We start from the raw sequence: 21,071 nt of genomic DNA on the forward strand, positions 1-21,071 counted from the left end.
CAAAAAGAAAATAACAACACGTATCTAGCCAATAGGCAACTTAAAATAACCGGCGCAAAAATCAAAATGAGGAATGATAGAAAAATAAAAAAAGACAGCTCATGATCGGCGCAGGCCTAATTGTCTTTCACACCTTATCCTATCCCTGTCTCCCACGCCTGATACCTCAAACAGTCAAGCCACATAGGAGTACTGCTTACCTCGCGACGCATCTCGGCCAGCCGCCCGTCTCCTTGGGCCGCTTGCACTGCTTGCCCAGGAGCCCGCCACCCTCTCCTCTCTTTCTCTGCTTCCAACCCTAACTCATCGCCATCTACTCTATCAGATTCATGGGGCTCGGAAGTCTTACAGCCAGGCACAGCGGCACAGACGCACCTGGTGGGCGCGCACGGAAGACCTAGTCTGTGAGTGCGCAGGAGGGAGGCGACGGCGTGGGCTCCCTGGCCGGCGAGCCCAGAAACAGTGACGGGTGCACCCCATCTGATTTCGTTGATTCATTCTTCTTTCTGTGATTTTGTAATTTTTTTGTGGTTGCTGTGGAGGTCGACAATGGCTTGTATTTATAGTTTGGTTGCTGTCCGATTTTAAGTTAAATCATTCTCCGATTTTGATTTGTGTTGGCCTCAATTTTGGTCTATGTTGCCTTGATCTGATTCTGTTTGAACGTTGTCTCCTGTGCAAGCACGTAGATTAGAGTTCTTTTCTTGGAATTGGGAATGAACTTGATGATAGGATAAACATGGGGGGCAAAAGTCTATGGTCGGGACCGGACTCTGTGGCAGAGACGGAAAATTTATCTCTTTACGGATAGAGCAGACCAAAAAATAACCAGATCAAAAAAGAGGCTGAGATTAGCGGACAGATTTGCACTTAGACCCTTGTATTTTTTTTATTCTTAACATGCTCTAACGTGTATAGGAGATTTTGCATTGGGAATCCTAGAAAAGCTTCTATTTTCTTTCTTCCTCCATAACGTACCACGGCCCGATTCTAGACGGAACCGGACACGGCGGGGCAGAAAAATTTTTTGGGCAGACTGAAATTTTCTCTTTTTATAGATAGGTATAGATTTAACAAATATTATCCAATTATAAACTAAAATAACTAGGATCAAAAGATTTGTCTCATAACTTATAGATAAACTGTGTAATTAGTTATTTCTTTTATCTATATTTAATGCTCCATGCATATGTCGCAAGATTCGATGTGACGAAAAATCTGAAAACTTTTATAAAATTTTTTTAGCAAGTAAACAAGGTCTAACAATTCCGTTGGCCAGGGGTGGGGGGACTCTATCAGTCAATGGCCTGAGCGGAGGCAATGCTGGTCAGCCCAAAACCGTTGTTGGCCTTCTGAGGCGGCGCTCCCGGCCGGTGCAGGGCGCTGTCAGTGGTCACCTCCGGTTGCTCTCGGTCCACTGCGCGGCCGTGCGTTTCTTTGGAATTCCGCGTTTCTTACCACCCCAGAAAACCAACCAACTCTGCTCCGAGTCGAGGTCGCTCCTGTTTTGCCAGATCTATAACTTACTTTTCTCTTGTAAGAGTGAGATTAGCTAAATCATTTTCTAAAGATACATTTTGTTATTGTTGAAGGAAAAACGTCTTCAATAGACTCTGCAAATGACTCTTCGAATTTAGAAACTCTTCATCTCAATTTATTCGTTCTCTACTTTTGGATAGCCTACCTCACTAGCCATAGAGTCGGTTGGAGTACTCTAATATCTTTTTGTCAAATTTATTTTAAAGAGTAGCTAAATTAGTAAATTTAACTAGTTTTTTTTTACTAATCTCTTGAAGATGCTCTAATAAATTAGCGAATAGTATTTTTAGGTATCTTTTCAGAACACGAAACACTTACTTACACGCCGCAGTCCTGCAGGCCGCAGCCGTCCTGCTTTTTTCTTTGGCGCTTCACGTTGCGTTGCGCACTTGCGTTGCGGTACTATGTTGAAACAGTCAGCGTTGCCCTGCTTTTGTGTAGCCGCAGTTGCTATCCCACTCGGACGAGACACGAGAGAGGTCCCCGGCCGGCGGCCGCTCGTTTTGTCCAATTTCATGGAGAAATTTCTCTTCTTCTCCTTTCAGTGTCCGCGGCGTGTCGATGTTAAAAACAACCTAGGCCTTGTTTAGTTCCAAAATATTTTGCAAAATGGACACCGTAGCTTTTTCGTTTGTATTTGACAAATATTATCCAATCATGAACTAACTAGACTCAAAAGATTTGTCTCGTCAATTTCGACCAAACTGTGCAATTAGTTTTTATTTTTGTCTATATTTAGTATTTCATGCATGTGTCTAAAGATTCGATGTGACGGGGAATCTGAAAAATTTTGTAAAATTTTTTGGGAAGTAAACAAGGCCCTACTTAGAGCAAGTTTAATAATACAGCCCACTTGCTGGCTGTAAGGTTCCTTGCAGCCTTCTCCTAGCCCACCCATACAATAGTTAGTTATTCACTATTAATACATTGCCCACTTGTCTCCCTCACAAAGTTTCTTGATTCCTGTACCCAGGCTGGCTGTAAGCTTGCAGCCCGCTTCTCCTCTCTCTCCTCTCTTCTCTCCTCCACCTCAGCATCTAGTCAGCTTACATCCCACTATAATACTTGCTCTTACTCGAGGTTGAGTGAGAAATAAGTACTGACGCGGAACCAAGTAACCGCGCGGTAATAATAATTCTGTTGGTGAATACGACTGGCATGAACAAGCAGGCCGGTCAGTCAGCGCCGGCACCGCAAGAACGGGAGCGGGGGAAGAAAGAAAACAAGCTTCCTCTCGCCGTGAATCGTGCAAGTCGGGTTGGAGCCATTCACACATCACACTCACACCCTCAATCACAAAAAATCTCTTCACTTAGAAGTTATGAAACTTGAAAGTTATTACCCATAAACCTAATCCTTTGAATCTTTGGTATCCTTCAAATCTTCAGTATCCTTCGAGTCTTCAGTACGCTTTAAATCCTTATAGAAAAGTCTATAAATTATATGACAAAAAATTTATACGATCTTTGTTGGAATCATAACGACGTACTTCAATTGTGACCCTATCCTTCATCAGTATTCGTATATAGCTAGATCGGATCTTTCCTGAAATACAGGCCATGGGCTTCTGTAACTAAAGATTCCAAAGTTACTGTTGCTTCTCTCTGTTTTTTTTCCCTCCCCTACTTTTTTCTGTCATATATTTTTTTCTTATTTCCTATTTTTATTTTCAAAATAGGAGATTTTTTATATTTTTATTTCACAAAAGATCTCTTCTTATTTTTTTGAGAAAATTAGAAGAAGATTAAGAAGAAAGAAAAAAAAAGAAAAATCCTATCCTATAAAGGATATAGGAGTAATCATAATCATGGATGTCATTGACCCGATGAGAGGTCGAGAGAGCCAAGCGCAGCGCAGGTGAGGAGGCGGATGCTTCAAGCTTTCTCGGCTTGGTAGGTTGCTGTCACTCTGAGGCCCCGAGGCACTGCTAGCTGAAGCTGAAAGGTGAAAGGCGAACGAAGGAACCCTCTGTTCGGCGGCAGGAGGAGAACCACCGTTGATCAGCAGCAGCCACAGCACCCAACCCGTCCCCAAGCAAGCTAGCAGCAACCAGGGCAGGCGACCGGGCAAGGGGGCAGGGCAGGCCGCGGCCGGCCACCCCGCCCGTCGCTGTCCGACCCGGCATCATCAGCAACTCGCCGAGTTGCAGGCCACAAGAGGGCTGCTCCATCCATGAGGCAACCATGCTCGTGCTCATCAACAGATATTTCAGGAGCAGGAACAGCAACAACAGCAGCAGCAACCCGGCGGGAGGTGGAGGCGGCGGCGACGAGATGGCGCCGGCGGCAGCCTCGGCCTCGGCCTCAGCCTCCAACGTGCCTGCGGACCTTGACCACATGTGCCTGCCGGGCTGCATGCCCGTGGGCGGCGCCAAGCGGGCCGCCGCCTCGGCGGCGGCGGCGGCGGCGGCCACGGTCACCACCACCACCACGGCGAGGGCGTCGCGGCACAACTTCGTCAAGGCCGCGGCGTCGGGCCTGCTGGCCGGGGCGCACTTCACCAACCACGAGTCGCTGCCGCCGCTGCCGGACGCCTACGCCGAGTTCGCCGCGGCGTTCCCGCAGTACGCCCAGGGCGGCGCGCGCGCCGACGCCATCCGGGGCGAGGAGTACCAGCACCTGGACCGCCACGTGTGCCTCGACTACACCGGCATCAACCTCTTCTCGCACGCCCAGATGAACTCCTCCCTGCCCTCCACCTCCTCCGCCGCGCCGCCTCCGCCGTCCTCGTCCGCCTCCGCGTGGCAGCCGCCCTTCTTCGACATCGCGTACAAGTCCACGAGCCTGCGCACGCAGGTGCAGCAATGCGGGGACGCCACCGTCGCGGCCAAGGCGGCGGGCGCGGGTATCGGCGCCGCCGTCACCAGGCGCATCATGGCGTCGCTCAAGATCCCCGACGACGAGTACGCCATGGTGTGCACCGCCAACAGGACCACCGCGTTCCGCCTCCTCGCGGAGTCCTACTCGTTCCAGCCCGGGAAGCAGCTGCTCCCCGTGTACGACTACGACAGCGAGGCCGTGGCCGCCATGGCCGACAGCGCGCGCCGCCGCGGCGCCGAGGTCACGTCCGCGAGCTTCGCCTGGCCGAGCATGAGGATCCACGGCACCGACCTCCGCAAGAGGCTGGCCAGGGGCCGTCGCTGCCGCGGCGGCGGCGGCGGAGGAGGACGCGGGCTCTTCGTCTTCCCGCTCGCCTCCCGCATGACGGGCGCCCGGTACCCGTACCTGTGGATGAGCGCGGCGCACGAGCAAGGGTGGCACGTCGCGCTGGACGCGTGCGCGCTCGGCACCAAGGACCTCGACACGTTCGGGCTCTCCCTCATCCGCCCGGACTTCATAGTCTGCAACTTCTTCAAGGTGTTCGGCGAGAACCCTTCCGGCTTCGCGGGGCTCTTCGTCAAGAAGTCCAGCCTCGCCGCGCTCGAGCGCTCCGTCATCGCGCGCAGCATCGGCATCGTCAGCATCGTGCCCGCCCGCCGCTGGTCGCTCCACGACGGCTACTCCACCGAGCTGGAGCACTCGCGGAGCTTCCCCAAGCTCGCCGCCGAACCGGCGGCCCTGGACGACGTCGACGTCGAGACCACCAGCTCCTTCTCCGGCCCGCTCAGCTCCACCGCCATCACTCGCAGCAGGACCCTGCAGTCTGACGCGGCGGAGAACGGCGACGCCCATGCCCCGGAGATCCGCGAGGTCGACAGCAGCACGGCAGAGAACGGCGGCTTCGGCTTCTACTCGGAGGAACCCAGAGCAGAGAACGGACACGAAACAGAGGAGCAGCTGGCCGCCAAGGAGGAGGAGGAGGAGGAACACGGGAGCGTGATGGAGGTGGAGTGCCGGGGACTGGACCACGCGGACGCGCTGGGGCTCATCGCCATCGGCAACCGGCTGCGCTGCATCAGCAACTGGCTGGTGGTGGCCCTGCAGAAGCTGCGGCACCCGCACGCCGACAACGGCCACCAGCTGGTGAAGCTGTACGGCCCGCGCGTCAAGTTCGACCGGGGGCCCTCGCTGGCGTTCAACGTGTTCGACTGGAAAGGCGAGCGGGTGTCGCCGCTGCTGGTGCAGAAGCTCGCCGACCGCCACAGCATCTCCCTCACCTGCGGCTTCCTGTGCAACATCTGGTTCTCAGACAAGTACGAGGCCGAGAGGAGCGTTGTGCTGGAGCACAGGATCGCCGGCGATTCCGTTGCTGTGGGCGCCGGAGGGAAGAAGAGGAAGGACGCCGGTGGCGACGTGGGGATCCTCGTGGTGAATGCGTCGCTGGGGTTCCTGAGCAACTTTGAGGACGCGTACAGGCTGTGGGCGTTTGTGGCCAAGTTCCTGGACGCCGACTTCGTGGAGAAGGAGAGGTGGAGGTACACCGCGCTGAACCAGAAGACGGTCGAGGTGTAGACGACTCTAGGAGGAGGAGAGGAGAGGGCAGATTGCAGCCGGTAGCTTCAGCTCAGCATGGCATATTGGTACGGTTCAGTTCACTGTAAAAGCAGCATTCTTTTGGGATCAGCACGACCATCCCTTCCGGTCATTCTTTCAGTGTAAACTGTCAGGTGTAAAGTGTAAGCTTTGTTTCCCTAATAATGATATCAGGCCCTGTTTAGTTCGCAAAAATTTTCAAGATTCTCAGTCACATCGAATCTTTGGTCGCATGCATGAAGCATTAAATATAGATAAAAATAAAAACTAACTACACAGTTTACCTGTAATTTGTGAGATAAATCTTTTGAACCTAGTTACTCCGTGATTGGATAATGTTTGTCAAATAAAAACGAAATGCTACAGTACCCAAAAACAAAAAATTTTGCGATCTAAACAAGGCCTCATTTGGTATATGAAATCATGAGTTTTGGTCAATCACAATCACCAATACAATCATAGCACAATCAAAGAGAAAACAAGGGTACAGAGTTTCTGTTTTCAGCATAAATATAAGTTCAGTGTTTACGGTGAACACATTTGCAGGATGGCTAACCTGATAATTCTATCTAATAAACATAAATACACCAAACAGAACAAACAATGATGGTTAATAGTGCAGTTATCTAATAACATTGCTTTATGATATTTCCTCACTGCTATTGGCTATTTGCTAGGGCATTGCTAACCTTGGTTTTACCCCAAACAATGTCGTCAGATGCTTTCTTGTCATAGAACCTCCTATACATGGAATCAACTTTTGTAAGGTAGAATGTGCCAGGTGGCAACAGGCTTGTGTCTTGGCTTGTCTCGAAATCCTTTGCTCCGTAACGGTGCTCCATCAGCTTCAATGTCTCAACAAACTTCTCAGGTGGTGTCTGGTAACAAACAACAAATCAAATTAGACTGCAAGCAAGGGAGCTTCGCCGGTGATGGAATCAACTTTGGGGACAAGTTTGGCAATAAATTTCATTCCCATAATTGCATTCAAGAGATATGATGTGCCACAGCAAGGGTGATGCAATGAGCATCACTGCATCTGCCTGTACTAGTTCTTTGAAATTCCTGTAGAGGCTGCATATCACACTCAGTTCTAATGACCATGTGTTCACCCAGGCACACAAAAATAAATGCCTGCAGAGTGTTAAATTAAATCCCCAAACACCTAAATACTTGACCAATTCCGATCAGCAATTAGCTGGAAGCTAATATAACATGCCAAAGGGAACCACTATGGAAATGAATTCACCTTGTATGTCTAACGGTACTGTGTGCTTTGATAGTTTGCTGCATGATCGTACTATAACGAGTTCCTTATCCTATCAACAAGACTACAGTAGAAGACTAGCAGACTGACCGAGGAGGAACTAAGGAATGGAAGACCATACCACATGTCTTGAGTTGAGCTTTGCTGTTACATCAAGCATGGAAGCAATGTTTGCTAGGCTGAAGGGATGTTGTCCCTCATGCAATCTTAATGAGAACAATGTCGATGTCAAGCCACTGCCATAAGAGAACATAATGATTCGTTGGCCAGCCTGTATAAGAAGCAAAAATTAGCTGTGCAGGATGAAGATACATAATTGCATGGAATAAAGACACAAAACTCACTAGACTGTTGTGCTTGTTGTAGACTACAGAGGCCAGTGCTGCATACAGAGATGCAGTATACATGTTACCGATTTGTTTTGGAAGCAAAGTTGACGGTTGAACTTTGATGTCATACAAATGCTTTGCAACTTGCTGAGAAGCCTAAAAGTGCATAGGATCGGTTTAGTGCTTACATCAATTAAGCTTTAAGAATTATCCACCAAATAAGAAAGAACCTTTTCCAAGTCACGGCTTTGGTAACTTTCTTCACTATTCAGATTTGCAAAAGGTAGAAGCTTCTCTTTAGCATCGTTATCAACTGAGCTAGTGTTGAAGAAAAAAACAGATAAGAAGCTTTGCCCGGGGACCAAAAAAGTTGAATAAAGAAAGAGTGACTTGTAGCCCCCAAAAGGAAGGTCTTAGAGAACTTCAGAACATAAAGGATAAGTATTAAGTAAGAAAATAAATGCAGTTTAAGCGTAAAGAAAACAAAGTGTACCTGCAATTGCGCATGAAATCATTAAAGAAGAGTCGAGCGAAACTTTTCTGCACAAGCTGCGATAATAAACACAAAGTGTTAGCATTCCACATAAATTAGGTAGGCAAATGGAATGTGAATAATTAACCAGCTGCAAAAAAAAACATTAGTATTTGAGCAAGCGTGAAGTCACCATACCTTATTATATGGAGAATGGAACACGCAATAATCTGCATCAGATATTGAGAACTGTTCTCCGACTAGCTTTTCATACCTAATGTCACTCACCATGCATGAATAGGATGTTACTCAAGACCAAAACAATAGTAATCGCAGCAAGCTTACTTGGTACAAAACTGTTTATAACATGAATCGAGAGCCATCAAGTAGCATGTTTGAGATAACTTTCCATCAACAACCTACATAATATAAGTCCAGGAAATAAGCAATGGCACAGAAAATATAATAGATATAGCCTGAGAAAAGAATAACCAAAAGTATCACTGATTTAGAGAAGTCCCTCATAGATATGAGAGTGGACATGGCTGAATCCTACCGGGTATTCACTTGCAAGATCCGGCTTGTAGAAATCGTAAGCATGGGCCATGTGGGAAGCTTTATATTTTCTTTCAAAAGATATAGGAGCATTTGGACCAATAAGCATTGCAATAGCAGCAGCACCCCCTGTAGGACGAGCAGGTCCTTCTGCATAAACCTGAAAAGAATAATCACATAAGGTAATCTAGTGCTAAATGTTGCACAGAGACAAAAGGGATAGACTTAACAACTAGGTTCCAAAACTAGGTGATTTGAGGTGACAAACCGCGCTGTCTGTGCAAACGACAAGGCCATAGCGTCCATCCCATGATTTACTCTCAACCCAATTCACACAGTTCAACAGGGCAGCTGTTCCACCATAGCATGCATTGCTCGAGTCGACTCCTTCAATGTCAGTATTACCACTTTCCTGTGTTTGTATTTCATAACAAACGTTGACAATGACAGATTATTAGGTGAAACTGAAGTGGGCCTGGCAAAACGATGAAATGCCGCATTGCAACTTTGGGTTAGGTGGAGTGCACCCCCTCCACTCCTTTTTTTTGTGTATGTGTAATTTGCAGAGTCTGTGTCTCAGGGGACGAACCTCGAAAATTTGCATCAGCCATGTTTTGATGGACTTGCTTTTATCTATCACCGTTTCACTACCAACCTCCAAGCGTCCAATTAGCTTAGGATCAATGTTGTACTTTTGCAGCAGGGATGCAACAACTGTCAAGCTGAGAGAATTTCCCGTCATGAACATTTGCGATTCAAGTAGAGCATTACATGAAACACATTCATCTTCACTACAATTTCTTGCTAGGTTTCTACTCTTTGGTTTAGGAGGTCTAGTTCCAAAGACAGAAGGGAACCAACAGTTATCAACATACCTCATAGATACAACGTCTTCCACCTCGCTGCAGAATGCCATGCAATCCTGCCCAAGCCCAATTGTGTACTTCCCCTTGCTGGCACCGTCATGAGCCTCCAGTGCTTCCTGCAGTCAATGACTAAATGCATCAGGGACCTACAACCATGATGCAAAAACCAACCCGTCTGAGTCCCCTTCCAACGCCACATCGAATTCAGCCCTGAACATCAGGCCCAGCATCTCACATGACAAATGCAGCAGGTAACAGAACAATTCTCCGCCGCTAGCGATCCACAAAATCTATGTGAAAACGGCTTCCACTTTTCCAATTGATGCGATTTCGACTACCTTCTGGACCCAAAATTTCAGCAGCGAAGCCGGCCTAAAACCCCTCGCAGCAATAACTCCCCCCCAAAACTCACCAAAAATAAAGGTCAGAGTTCCCAGGGAAACTCACATCGCCTGCTGATCTCCGCAGGGTGCCCGGACCCCGGAGGCTCACATACGGCGCAGCGCAGTATCACGTCACACGAGACGTGCACGGTGGGGAACGCAACGAATCGAAGCAGGGGACGAGCGTCTCACCTGCTGGACACAGGTGGGAGGGAAGTAGATGTCCATGGCGAGGATCCCGACGTCCTTGCCCTCCTCCATCTCGGCGATCGAGACCCCTCCTCCTCCTCCGCTGCCGCGGCGGCGCCGGCGCCTTCGACTGCGTGCGAGGTCGGCTCGACCTCTCGACGCCTCCCGGCTCTGAGAGCTCTCACACGCGACGTCGCCTTTGGTGTGTGGGTCTGCTTCTGCGTGCGCTTACGTCGTGGGCGTGGATTATAGAGCGGTTGGGTCTCAGTTCTCCGGTCTCCACCTGTCCCGGGGTCGTGGATCTGGTGGACACTATTGTGATGTGTGTAATAGGAACAGTAGAAAATGAATAGTAGACAGTAATCTTTTATTGATGAACAGTGAATATATATATATACAAGCCTCCGATGGGGCAGTTCCCAGAGCGGAGACCCGCTCCCACGATCCCCATATCCATGCCAGGAAGAGTAGGAGCGTGAGAGAGGAAACCGTCATTAGCAGTTGCTAATTGTCCACTAATTGATCACTTAGAATATTAAGAATATTCTTAACACTCCCCCTGATCAATTATCTTCTTCAATTGTTCATCATAATTGTCACCATCATTTATCCTTCGAAAAACCCTGTGGGAAAAAACTTAGGAATGCTTTGATATATCAGGATAAAACTCCTCAAAAACCCAATGGGAAAATAAAGGAGAAACACCGTGATAATCATTATAATAATGTCTTAAAAATATCATCTCCAAAAAAAAAACCCTTATGGGAAAACTGGATGATATGACATATATAAAATGTTGATATTGCCTCGTTAAAAACTTTATATGAGAAAACTTTAGAGTAAAACTCATACAAAGAAAAGAGTGCAACATAATACAAATGAATCATTTATCAAGAGATACTCCCCCTGATTTCTGCAAGTCCCTAAGTCTTTTCATACCAATTCCTTCAACATATTTGTGAAACATAGAATATGGTAGAGACTTGGTGAACAAATCTGCTAGATTATCACATGACTTAGTCTGCAGAATCTCAATTTCCCCATTCTTTTGTAATTCATGGGGATAAAATAATTTTGGAGTAATATGCTTTGTTATGTTGCTCTTGATATACCCTGATTCCATTTGTACAACACAAGCAGCATTATCCTCAAAGATAATTGTTGGTGCATCAAGTGCACCAATTCCACATGATTTTAATATGTGGTCTACCATTCTGCGAAGCCATACACACTCTCGTGATGCTTCATATAATGCTATAATTTCAGAATGGTTGGTGGAAGTAGACACTAATGTCTGCTTGGATGATTTCCAAGAAATTGCTGTTCCACCATTTAAAAATACAAAACCAGTTTGGGATTTACCATTATGGGGATCTGATAAATATCCAGCATCTGTATAACCCAATAAATTTTGATCTTGATTTTTGCTATAAAATAATCCAAGATCTCTTGTACCATTGAGATATCTAAATATGGTCTTAACTCCAACCCAATGACGCTTGGTAGGAGTTGCACTGTGTCTTGCTAATAGGTTAACTGCAAAAGCAATATCCGGCCGGGTACTATTAGCAAGATACATAAGTGCTCCGATAGCACTTAGATATGGGACTTCAGGTCCCAAAATCTTTTCACCTTCCTCCCTAGGTCTGAAAGGATCTTTCTCTATGTCTAAAGACCTTACAACCATGGGGGTTTTACATGGGTATGCTTTATCCATATTGAATTTCTCCAACATTTTCTGGATATAGGCAGCTTGGTAAATAAAAATCCCAGATGAAAAATGCTCAAGTTGTAAACCTAAGCAAAATTTGGTTTGACCCAAATCTTTCATTTCGAACTCCGCTTTCAAATGATGACGTGCTTCATTAATATCTTGCTCATTGCCAATGATATTTATATCATCAACATATACAGATATAATGCAAAAACCCTTTTGGGATTTTTTAATGAAGACACATGGACAGTCATCATTATTTGTGTATCCTTTATGTATAAGGAATTCACTTAACCGATTGTACCACATTCGGCCTGATTGTTTTAAGCCATATAATGACTTCTGCAATTTTACACAAAACATGTTGCGATTTGCCTCAGAATTTGGTATACTAATTCCATCAGGAACTTTCATGTATATCTCAGAATCCAATGACCCATATAAATATGCGGTCACTACGTCCATCAACTGCATAGATAGACGATTTTGCACTGCCAAGGATATTAAATATCGAAATGTTATGCCACTCATAACTGGAGAATATGTTTCATTGAAATCAACACCAGGTCTTTGCGTAAAACCTTGTGCTACAAGCCTTGCTTTGTATCTCACCACTTCATTGTTCTCATTCCGTTTCCGGACAAAAACCCATTTATATCCAACAGGATGGATACCAGGAGGTGTTGGCAATACAGCCGAAAACACTTCCCTTTTTGAAAGCGAAGCTATCTCTGTTTCTATTGCATCCTTCCACTTGTTCCAGTCCGAGCGTTTCTTACACTCTACCATGGATTTTGGATCTGGATCATTTTGAAGGATTTCAGCAATTTGTTCAGAGAAATAAATGTCGACAATTGTAGCTTTACGATCATAGGACTCTCCAGTCTCTATATAATTAATGGCAATTTCATCTACCCTTGATGGATCATCATTATTTCCCAAAATGATTGATCTAGGATTTCTTGATGTCCCAACTTTAGTGTTTACACACATAAGTGGATCAGGTAACATATCAAATCTTTCCAAAAGATATTGATTAGTCACTAGGTGTATATCAACAGAAAGTTGATCTTCGTTTACTACTTTCTTTTGTTTCTTATCTTGCACCTTGGAATTGCCTCTCCCCCTCTTGTTTCCAAGAGGGATTACATGAGTGGTTTTATTTGGTACCTCCACTCTTTCTGGCACATTCCTTGCAGGATAGAAAGATTTAACAACACCTTTATAGTTAGTAAACGCATCTGGCAGATTATTTGCAATATTTTGCAAATCAATAAGTCTTTGAACCTGAAGTTCAGTTTCCATAGTACGTGGATCAGATGATGAAATGCCTTCCGCATTCCAATTAATTTCTCGGCATTCATTTTGGTACATTTCTCCCCCTAATGCCGGGAAATGATCCTCATTAAAAATACAATCAGCGAACCGGGTCGTAAATAGATCCCCTGTGAGAGGTTCTAAATACTTAATGATCGACGGAGATTTAAATCCCACATAGATCCCCAATTTTCTATGTGGTCCCATAGCTGTTCGCTGAGGTGGTGAGATGGGTACATAAACTGCGCACCCAAATTTACGCAAATGGGAAATATTTGGAGGATCACCACGTACTAATTGTAAAGGGGAATTATCATGATATGCAGTTGGTCGTAGTTGGATTAATTCAGCAGCATGCAGTACTGCGTGACCCCAACACGAAGTAGGCAACTTGCAATTCATCAACATTGGTCTTGCAATGAGTTTAATTCTCTTTATTAAAGATTCAGCCAAACCATTTTGAGTGTGGACATAGGGTACAGAATGCTGAACCTGAATTCCCATTGCCATACAATAATCATTGAAAGCATGAGATGAAAATTCAGCAGCATTGTCCATTCGAATTGTTTGAATTCGATGTTCAGGATAATGTGACTTCAACTGTATTAGTTGAGACATTATTTTAGCAAAAGCATGGTTTCGTGTCGATAAAAGACACACATGAGACCATCTTGTAGATGCATCTATTAATACCATGAAATATCTGAACGGTCCACATACAGGTTGAATCGGCCCACAAATATCCCCTTGAATTCGTTCAAGGAATTTTAGTGGTTCAGTTTTGATTTTAAGAGTTGATGGTCTTAAAATCAATTTCCCTGTAGCACATGCAGTGCATACAAAATCCGAAGATTGTGGGAATTTTGCTTTATGCAAATTGTGACCAAATGAATTGCCTATAATTTTTCTCATCATTCCAATTCCTGGATGACCAAGTCTATCATGCCATGTTTGGAATAAATCAACATTTTGAAAATTATCTTGTATGCAACATGAGATATTGGTTTTATGTATGTATAGTACAATCCAGATTGGAGGGATGGAATTTTCTCACAAACTTGTTTGCCAAATCCAGTAAGTTTAGTAAAGAGAATAAATTCTTCTTTATTATCTACATGTGTTTCCACATGGAGACCATTCTTACGGATATCTCTATAGCTTAAAAGGGTACGGGTTGATTCAGGAAACAATAATGCATCCTCTATCATTAATTGTGTACCCATAGGGAGAACAATAGTGGCTCTACCTGAACCAACTATTAGAGCATCACTTCCAGCGATGGTCATAACATTTCCTTCTCTTTTCTTAAGAGTCTGGAAATATTTCATCTCCCTAAGGATAGTGTTTGTGGTTCCACTATCTACAAGACATAATTCCTCCATTGGATTGACATCAGATGACATCTATAGTGAAATAAGAATGCAATTAAAATTCTTATAAAACATATAGAAATACATACACAACTTAATTTATTACAATACCAACATAAGAGTATGACATTACAATACATATAGTTCCACAATTCTCATCTCACAAACAAGTTTGTACAACTCAAGGCACATAGAGTTTGTACAACTTAATTTATTACAACACACTTGCATCTCTAATAAAATAATTAGATAGATATCAATTCTGGATCGAGACTTTAATTGAAATCTCCAAACATGTCATTGGAAGTGAACTCCATGATCATGTCATCCCTTCCTGGAAGGTTCTCAATTTGGTGAGCATTGTTGTTCTTTGCTTCCACAATAGCCTTGCTTGAACAACCCACTTCCTTTGTGGCCTCAGAAGCAAGATTGAAGTGTGCTTCAATTCCTGGTTCTTTTGCTTTGCCTTGCTTTGCTTCCTTTAAGGACTTTTGGTAAAGTGCAACCAAGTGCTTAGGAGTACGGCAATCCTTAGCAAAATGAGAGTAAGTCCCACACCTATGACATTTATTGTCATTCTTGGACTTGCCCTCACCTTTTTGCTTATTTTTACCATTTGGCTTTTGCTTTTTGTTGAATTTTCGCTTCTCGGGCTTGTTCTTAGGACCTCCAGAAGTAGATCCTTTGAACTTTTTATTCTTAACATTATTCTGAACATTATGGACCTCAGGCAGAGGTGTTGCCCCAACTGGGCGCTTATGGTGATTCTTCATAAGAAGCTCATCATGTTTCTCAGCCTGGGTTAATGTATGAATAAGTTGAGAATAAACAGTGTAATGACTAGCCCGATACTGCTGTCGTAAGACTCGGTCAGCGGGTAGCATGGTAGATAGAGTTTTCTCTATCTTATCAGCATCCGTTGGCTCTTTCTCACAAAATTTCAACTTAGAGCAAATTTTATGAACAGCATGATTGTAATCAGCAACGGACTTAAAGTCCTGCAGACGTAAATGATTCCACTCATGATTGGCCTCAGGCCATATGAGTTCCTTTTGCTGATCATAACGCTCTTTAAGAGCAAGCCATAATGTGCGAGGATTTTCCTCCATAAGGTACTCTTGTTTGAGATCCTTATGAATATAGAACCTTAATAACATTAAGGCCCCGTACTTATTTTGCTCATCTAGCACTACCCCTTCAATAGGTTCATTTATGTGTGCCAAAAGTCCACGGGATGCAAAGTTAATTTTGATATCCGATGCCCAAGTAGGATAATTGTGACCATCTAAAGCAAGTTCATCGAACTCTTTAGCCATGGCCATAGCCTACAAAGTAATACCATTTGATTTAATAAATTTACTCAAAGTAAATTACAATCATGATGGTAAGCAAAATGTTGTAATAAAATGCAAATTAATTTAACTAGCATAGCTCATCTTGATTTAAGATATCAATAGGTAGACAAAGATCATATAATATTCAGGGCAACTCTCAAAAAATTTGTATATATATGGTTAGATAATCTCAAATGTCATAAGACATAGAGTAGATCTTAATAGTAGGCAAATAATTTGCTGTCTTAGCACGGTCTCTGGGCCGAATAATCCAAATATTGAATTAAACGCAGCCAATGCTAAGAACTCTACTATACCATATATAAACAAATTAATGATTAAAACATGGTAATCACTGCAATAGTGTAAGCCATAAATGATCTTGGTCTAATCTTTTATTTTGGGGTATAAATTCATTAGGTAATCATCTAGTCCAAAAGACTTGATGTAGACCTTTAAAAATGTGTGAATAAACTCACTACCTTAGGCATGTCTTTATATTTAAATAATCGGCAGAAAATTTCAATCATAGCCAATGCCTTGAATATTTCAAAAATATTCTCCCCATAATAAATAATTAAGCTATGCATAAATTAATTGCTGTAATTCATCAGTAAATAAGCTAATGAATAATAACTGAGAGATAGAATATGTGATATAATTATTGTAATGACACAACAAGTATGAGAGTGATCATGAAATAACACAAACATACTAGCTTTCTATATTAAAATCCGAATTTGCGTAAGTACAAATAAACAAACACATTTGTACAAGTCCACAATCACATCAGTGTTCTAATCTTGAAGAATAAAAACACTAATACTGATAACATTGCAGAAATTAGCATAGTCTAATTAAAGATTAGGAACTAATACTGCTGGAATTCACAAATTCGAAATAAAACAGAAATAAAAAAAAGGACGTCTTCTAGCCCAAGCCAAAATGGCCGGCCCGCGAAGCAACAGCAGCAGCCGGCGGGTGGGGCAGACCGCAACCTGGGCCTCGGCTGCCAATTCGGCCCAGGCGCGCGCCCCCACCCCCTCTCCCCCTGGCCCATATAAAAGGGCGGCAGTTAGGGTTGAACCCTAACTGCCACCACCTCCACCCACGGCCAGGGGCGCCGCCGCCGCCCTGGAGGAGCTCCGGCGCCGCCGCCCTCCGCCCCGAGGAGCGCCACCGTCCCTGCCTCCATCGTCGCCCTTCTCTGTCGCCGGTGAGGAGCGCCGGCGCAGATCGGGAAGGAGCCGACCCCCAAGCCCCAGCTCGGTCCGCCATGGGTGGCGGCCGGCCGGCGACCAGCGGCGCCCCTTCCCCGTCCGACGGTGGCTCAAGCAGAGGGAGGGGCGCGCCCCTCCGAGGAGGAGGCGCCACCGCCGCCACTCATGCCCGGGCTGGCGTGCCCGTTCTCGAGTGCCCGAACGCGGCCGTTCGCGCGAGGGCTTCCCTGCGCGCGCGCTGACGGGCCGTGCGGCACCGAGATCCAGGTGCGACGGATGGTGGGGCTCCCGGCCGTGTCGGCGATGTTGACGGCCGGGGGTGTGGACGGCTGAGGTGGAGTCGGTGCAGCGATGGCGGGTTCGAGGATCTCGCCGGCGTCCCTGGAGAAGAGGCGGAGCGGAGGTGCGGCCCGGCGCGCTGCGATGGTCGCGAGCGGCCGAGGAGTCGCCGATCCGTTCGGCAGCGGGGTCGACGGGGAACCGGCTGTAGTAGCCGCCACGTTCGCGGAAGGAGCCCCAGCCGAAGACGATGGCGCTGCCCTGGTGTCGGTGAAGCCAGACGGTGCGGTCGAAGACGATGGACCGGCCTCCGGGTTCATGGCGGCGAGCGCCACGGGCACCCAGGAGGACAGTCCCGGCGCCGTTCCCTGGAACGGGCACCAGGGGAGGTGCTGGACGGAGGCCTCCCCCTGTCCAGGACTCCAGTTCGCCGGCAAACCCATCACTGGGTCAACCGGTGCCACTGGAGCGGAAGCACGACGCCCACGTCGACGACGACGACGCCCGGCCTCCACCGGAGCACCAGCGCCGCGGCTTTCTCCGAGGAGATTCCGCAGTGCGTTGAGGAGGGAGTCCCGGATGTGCTCGTTGTCGAACGGCACCCCGATGCGGCAGGCGCAGTAGTAGATCATGAAGACGAGGCGAAGAACGAGTTGTGCAGACGGTACGTACGGCCGTGGAGGCATTGTACCTTGGTTTCGCTTTCCAACTCCGGTGATCGCCGGAATCACGAACGGCTCCGGCGCCTGCGCCTGAGGAACTGCTCCCGGCCTTCTCTTCTCAGTGTAGAGCGCTGATAACGTATTGTGATGTGTGTAATAGGAACAGTAGAAAATGAATAGTAGACAGTAATCTTTTATTGATGAACAGTGAATATATATATATACAAGCCCCCGATGGGGCAGTTCCCAGAGCGGAGACCCGCTCCCACGATCCCCATATCCATGCCAGGAAGAGTAGGAGCGTGAGAGAGGAAACCGTCATTAGCAGTTGCTAATTGTCCACTAATTGATCACTTAGAATATTAAGAATATTCTTAACAGACACACGAATCGCGATGGGAGAAATTTTGCCTACAGGGCAGATACATGGGTGTGTTTGGCCTCCAAACCTAGCATTTTGCTTAGACGTGTCAAGTTTGGTCTGTTTAGTTGTCTGGCCAGCCTCTGGAGCCAGGCTCTATCTGGCCTTCTGTACAGTCTTAGCCAGATCCAACTAAAAACATTACGTTGGTATTTTTTCTGGAGCCAAGCTTCGACAGGCTCAACTGACTTTCTCTCATCGTCCGATGTTCCTCCTTCTCCCCTGTCAGTGTTCCTTTATCAGCGGCGATGCTCCTCCTTCTCCCTGTCGGCGCTCCTTCTCTCCCGCCGACGTTCCTCCTCCTCCCCCGTTGGCGCTCCTCCTCCTCCTCCTGTCCGTGCTCCTCCTTCTCCCACCAACGCCATCATCGCAAAGGCGCGCGTGGCATGGTCGACCACGGCCAAGACGAAGACGTGTTCTGTGCCGCCCCCGTCCTCCTTTGTGATGCGGTCCTTCTCTGGCTCCTCCTGGGCCTGACATGGCGCCACCGGCGAAGTGGCGCGTGATGGTGCCACTAGCCAAGTCACCCGACATGAAGACTCGACCGAGATCCATAGCCTCGGCGACCCACGGGTCCCCTCTGGTCTACTTCGCTTGTGAGACCAGCCATAGAACCGACGTCGCGGCATCGTTGATGGTGAGTTCACAATGTTCGTTTGGTTGATAAGCCATGGCAGGAATTATTGTTGTTTGTTGTGAGAGAAAAACACTGCTGAATGACTGGTAGATTCGTCTGATAAGCTCAAGCGGCATAACAAACTGCGGCGTTGGCCATGGCTTGTTCCCTCTGCTCTCTCTGCTCACCTTAAAGATGTTCGATGAATTGCTTCAAAGGGATAAAGTTACCTGCATAAAGAAGATGTGACTCTATCCAAGCCAAATTGAAATCGGCCAACCAAACAAACTAGTTGTTAGCCAGGCTTACGTAGTGTAGGCAACCAAACAAGTTTATCTTGGCTTGTTGGAGACAGGTTTAGACTAGCCTGGCTTATTTCTAGCCAGGCTAGAAATTGGTCATGAAACCAAACACACTTGATGAACCCGACCCGCCGGCCCGTCTGGCCTTGTTTAGCGCTGAGCCGTTTTTTTCAAACAATCTTTTCGAAAACAGCTTTATGAGTGAAACTATTTTTCTTTTCTTCTCACAAAGATATGAGTTGGCATAAAACTGAAAAAAGTAGCTTATCCTAACTCTCTCTCAGTTTCTCTCTTTCATCTATACATGAAGCTGTTGATGAAACTGTTTTGCCAAACAACTTTTTTGAAACAACTTAGTTTTATCTAAAAAAATAGATCATGAAGTTTTTTTTTCTAGAAAAGTAACTTCACTAATAAAACTGAGCTGGGCCACACAATACCTTACTAAAATCGGTTTTCCCGTTGACCAACTTCATCCCTCAACAAGTCAACACCTTTGTGATGGAGCCTCAAAGCAAAACTACACAAAAACTTTTACCATCTCATGCGGACTGACTTGGTTGTTCGTGAGGATGAACCCGTTGAAAATGTAAAGTCCCTCTTTGTTTTAAACTAAATAATTTATTTCAACCCTTTTTTTTTAAAGTACGCATTAGATATCTATCGCTAACGCTATTTCTTGACAGCACACACAATAACAGAGGGTGAACTAAAATTTAGGGGAAAAAATTACGTACGGACCGTCCACACCAGCAACAATACGGACTTCCAATCAAGTTGCGCCATGTCATAGAGAATTAGGAACCAACATGGTAGTGATGCATGATGTTTTAGCTGATCCACTTGTCAAAATACGCTCTGCGTCTGCACCGTGCCACATACAGATGGTCCGCACGCAATTTTTTCCCACAATTTAGGCCCTGTTTAGTTACTCACCCAAAAATTTTTCATCCATCCCATCGAATCTTTGGACACATGCATGGAACATTAAATGTAGATAAAAAAATAAACTAATTACACAGTTTGGTTAAAAATCACGAGACGAATCTTTTAAGCCTAGTTACTCCATGATTAGCCTTAAGTGCTACAGTAACCCACATGTGCTAATGATAGATTAATTATACTTAATAGATTTGTCATGTAGTTTTCTGACGAGCTATGTAATTTATTTTTTTATTAGTTTCTGAAAACCCTTCCCGACATCCTTCCGACACATCCGACGTGACACTCAAAAAATTTTCATTCTCAATCTAAACAGGGCCTAGGCGGGGAAGAGAGAATGAGGAAGGAAGCCCTCTGCGTAGCTATGAAAACACCGATTTGCTAAGATGTCATAGAAGAGAATCAATAAAATGATTTACATAGGTCTATGTGGTTCCAGTCCTGGCTAAGAATCATCTGCTATCATCTGAAGTCGTTTAAATCTTTTTAGCAAATAGGGGACGAAGGGATAGTTCCATCTCCATGAGGCTCCATACTTGATGAGGATCTGGCCTATTTTTTGCCTGAACTTACTATACAAGGCATTCAAATCTTTTCAAAGGTAGAAGGCAAGGGCCCAAATTCACCTCCACAAAGCTCCACGCCTAAGTACATATCACTATATTATCAAACAATTTCCTTAAATGCAGCTAACATTTTGCGCTGGTGGAACTAAGCAGGGTGTGTGATTCAACAGGAAACTTATATGCTACTCTCTCAATCCTAAAAAAAATGCAAATCTTGCTTTTTTAGGAGTCAATCAATCTCAATTCGACTAAATATACAAAAAAACAATAGTTATGACACATAATTAGTATAGCTAGATTAATGATAATATATTTC

General features: G+C 45.6%; 3 protein-coding genes across 4 annotated transcripts; 1 reads left to right on the forward strand and 2 right to left on the reverse strand.

Annotated features, from left to right (window-relative positions):
• On the forward strand, nt 3,259-6,153 carry LOC8057864. Its single transcript, XM_002444594.2, has one exon. It carries the CDS (start codon nt 3,723-3,725, stop codon nt 5,928-5,930), a length of 2,208 nt encoding a protein of 735 aa, XP_002444639.1. The 5' UTR covers nt 3,259-3,722; the 3' UTR covers nt 5,931-6,153.
• LOC8057865 (hydroxymethylglutaryl-CoA synthase) lies at nt 6,395-10,244 on the reverse strand. Of its 2 annotated transcripts, none has more exons than XM_002445713.2 (12): nt 10,016-10,244; nt 9,450-9,556; nt 9,164-9,296; nt 8,843-8,986; nt 8,576-8,734; nt 8,365-8,438; nt 8,218-8,293; nt 8,041-8,096; nt 7,778-7,865; nt 7,563-7,703; nt 7,340-7,489; nt 6,395-6,829 (listed from the first exon to the last, which is right to left on the reverse strand). In XM_002445713.2, exons 1-12 carry the CDS (start codon nt 10,082-10,084, stop codon nt 6,611-6,613), a joined length of 1,416 nt encoding a protein of 471 aa, XP_002445758.1. In that variant the 5' UTR covers nt 10,085-10,244; the 3' UTR covers nt 6,395-6,610. The 2 variants fall into 2 exon arrangements, with proteins under 2 accessions (XP_002445758.1, XP_021319952.1); XM_021464277.1 differs by lacking the exon at nt 10,016-10,244 and adding an exon at nt 9,888-9,992.
• Nucleotides 17,078-18,230, reverse strand: LOC110437318 (translation initiation factor IF-2-like). Its single transcript, XM_021465725.1, has 2 exons — nt 18,134-18,230; nt 17,078-18,039 (listed from the first exon to the last, which is right to left on the reverse strand). Exons 1-2 carry the CDS (start codon nt 18,228-18,230, stop codon nt 17,078-17,080), a joined length of 1,059 nt encoding a protein of 352 aa, XP_021321400.1.

Source organism: Sorghum bicolor, chromosome 7, assembly GCF_000003195.3.
Source record: "Sorghum bicolor cultivar BTx623 chromosome 7, Sorghum_bicolor_NCBIv3, whole genome shotgun sequence".
Lineage (NCBI taxonomy): Eukaryota > Viridiplantae > Streptophyta > Magnoliopsida > Poales > Poaceae > Sorghum > Sorghum bicolor.

Excerpts from the sequence above, each read along its gene's own strand:
- LOC8057865 (XM_002445713.2), bottom strand. The coding sequence starts at position 10,084 with ATGGAGGAGGGCAAGGACGTCGGGATCCTCGCCATGGACATCTACTTC. Across the intron at positions 8,439-8,575 it reads ATCTTGCAAGTGAATACCCG|GTTGTTGATGGAAAGTTATC; the intron begins GTAGGATTCAGC and ends TATATTATGTAG. Across the intron at positions 8,294-8,364 it reads TATAAACAGTTTTGTACCAA|GTATGAAAAGCTAGTCGGAG; the intron begins GTAAGCTTGCTG and ends GAGTGACATTAG.
- LOC110437318 (XM_021465725.1), bottom strand. The coding sequence starts at position 18,230 with ATGACGGTTTCCTCTCTCACGCTCCTACTCTTCCTGGCATGGATATGG. Across the intron at positions 18,040-18,133 it reads AACTGCCCCATCGGGGGCTT|CGCTCTACACTGAGAAGAGA; the intron begins GTATATATATAT and ends ATACGTTATCAG.
- LOC8057864 (XM_002444594.2), top strand. The coding sequence starts at position 3,723 with ATGCTCGTGCTCATCAACAGATATTTCAGGAGCAGGAACAGCAACAAC.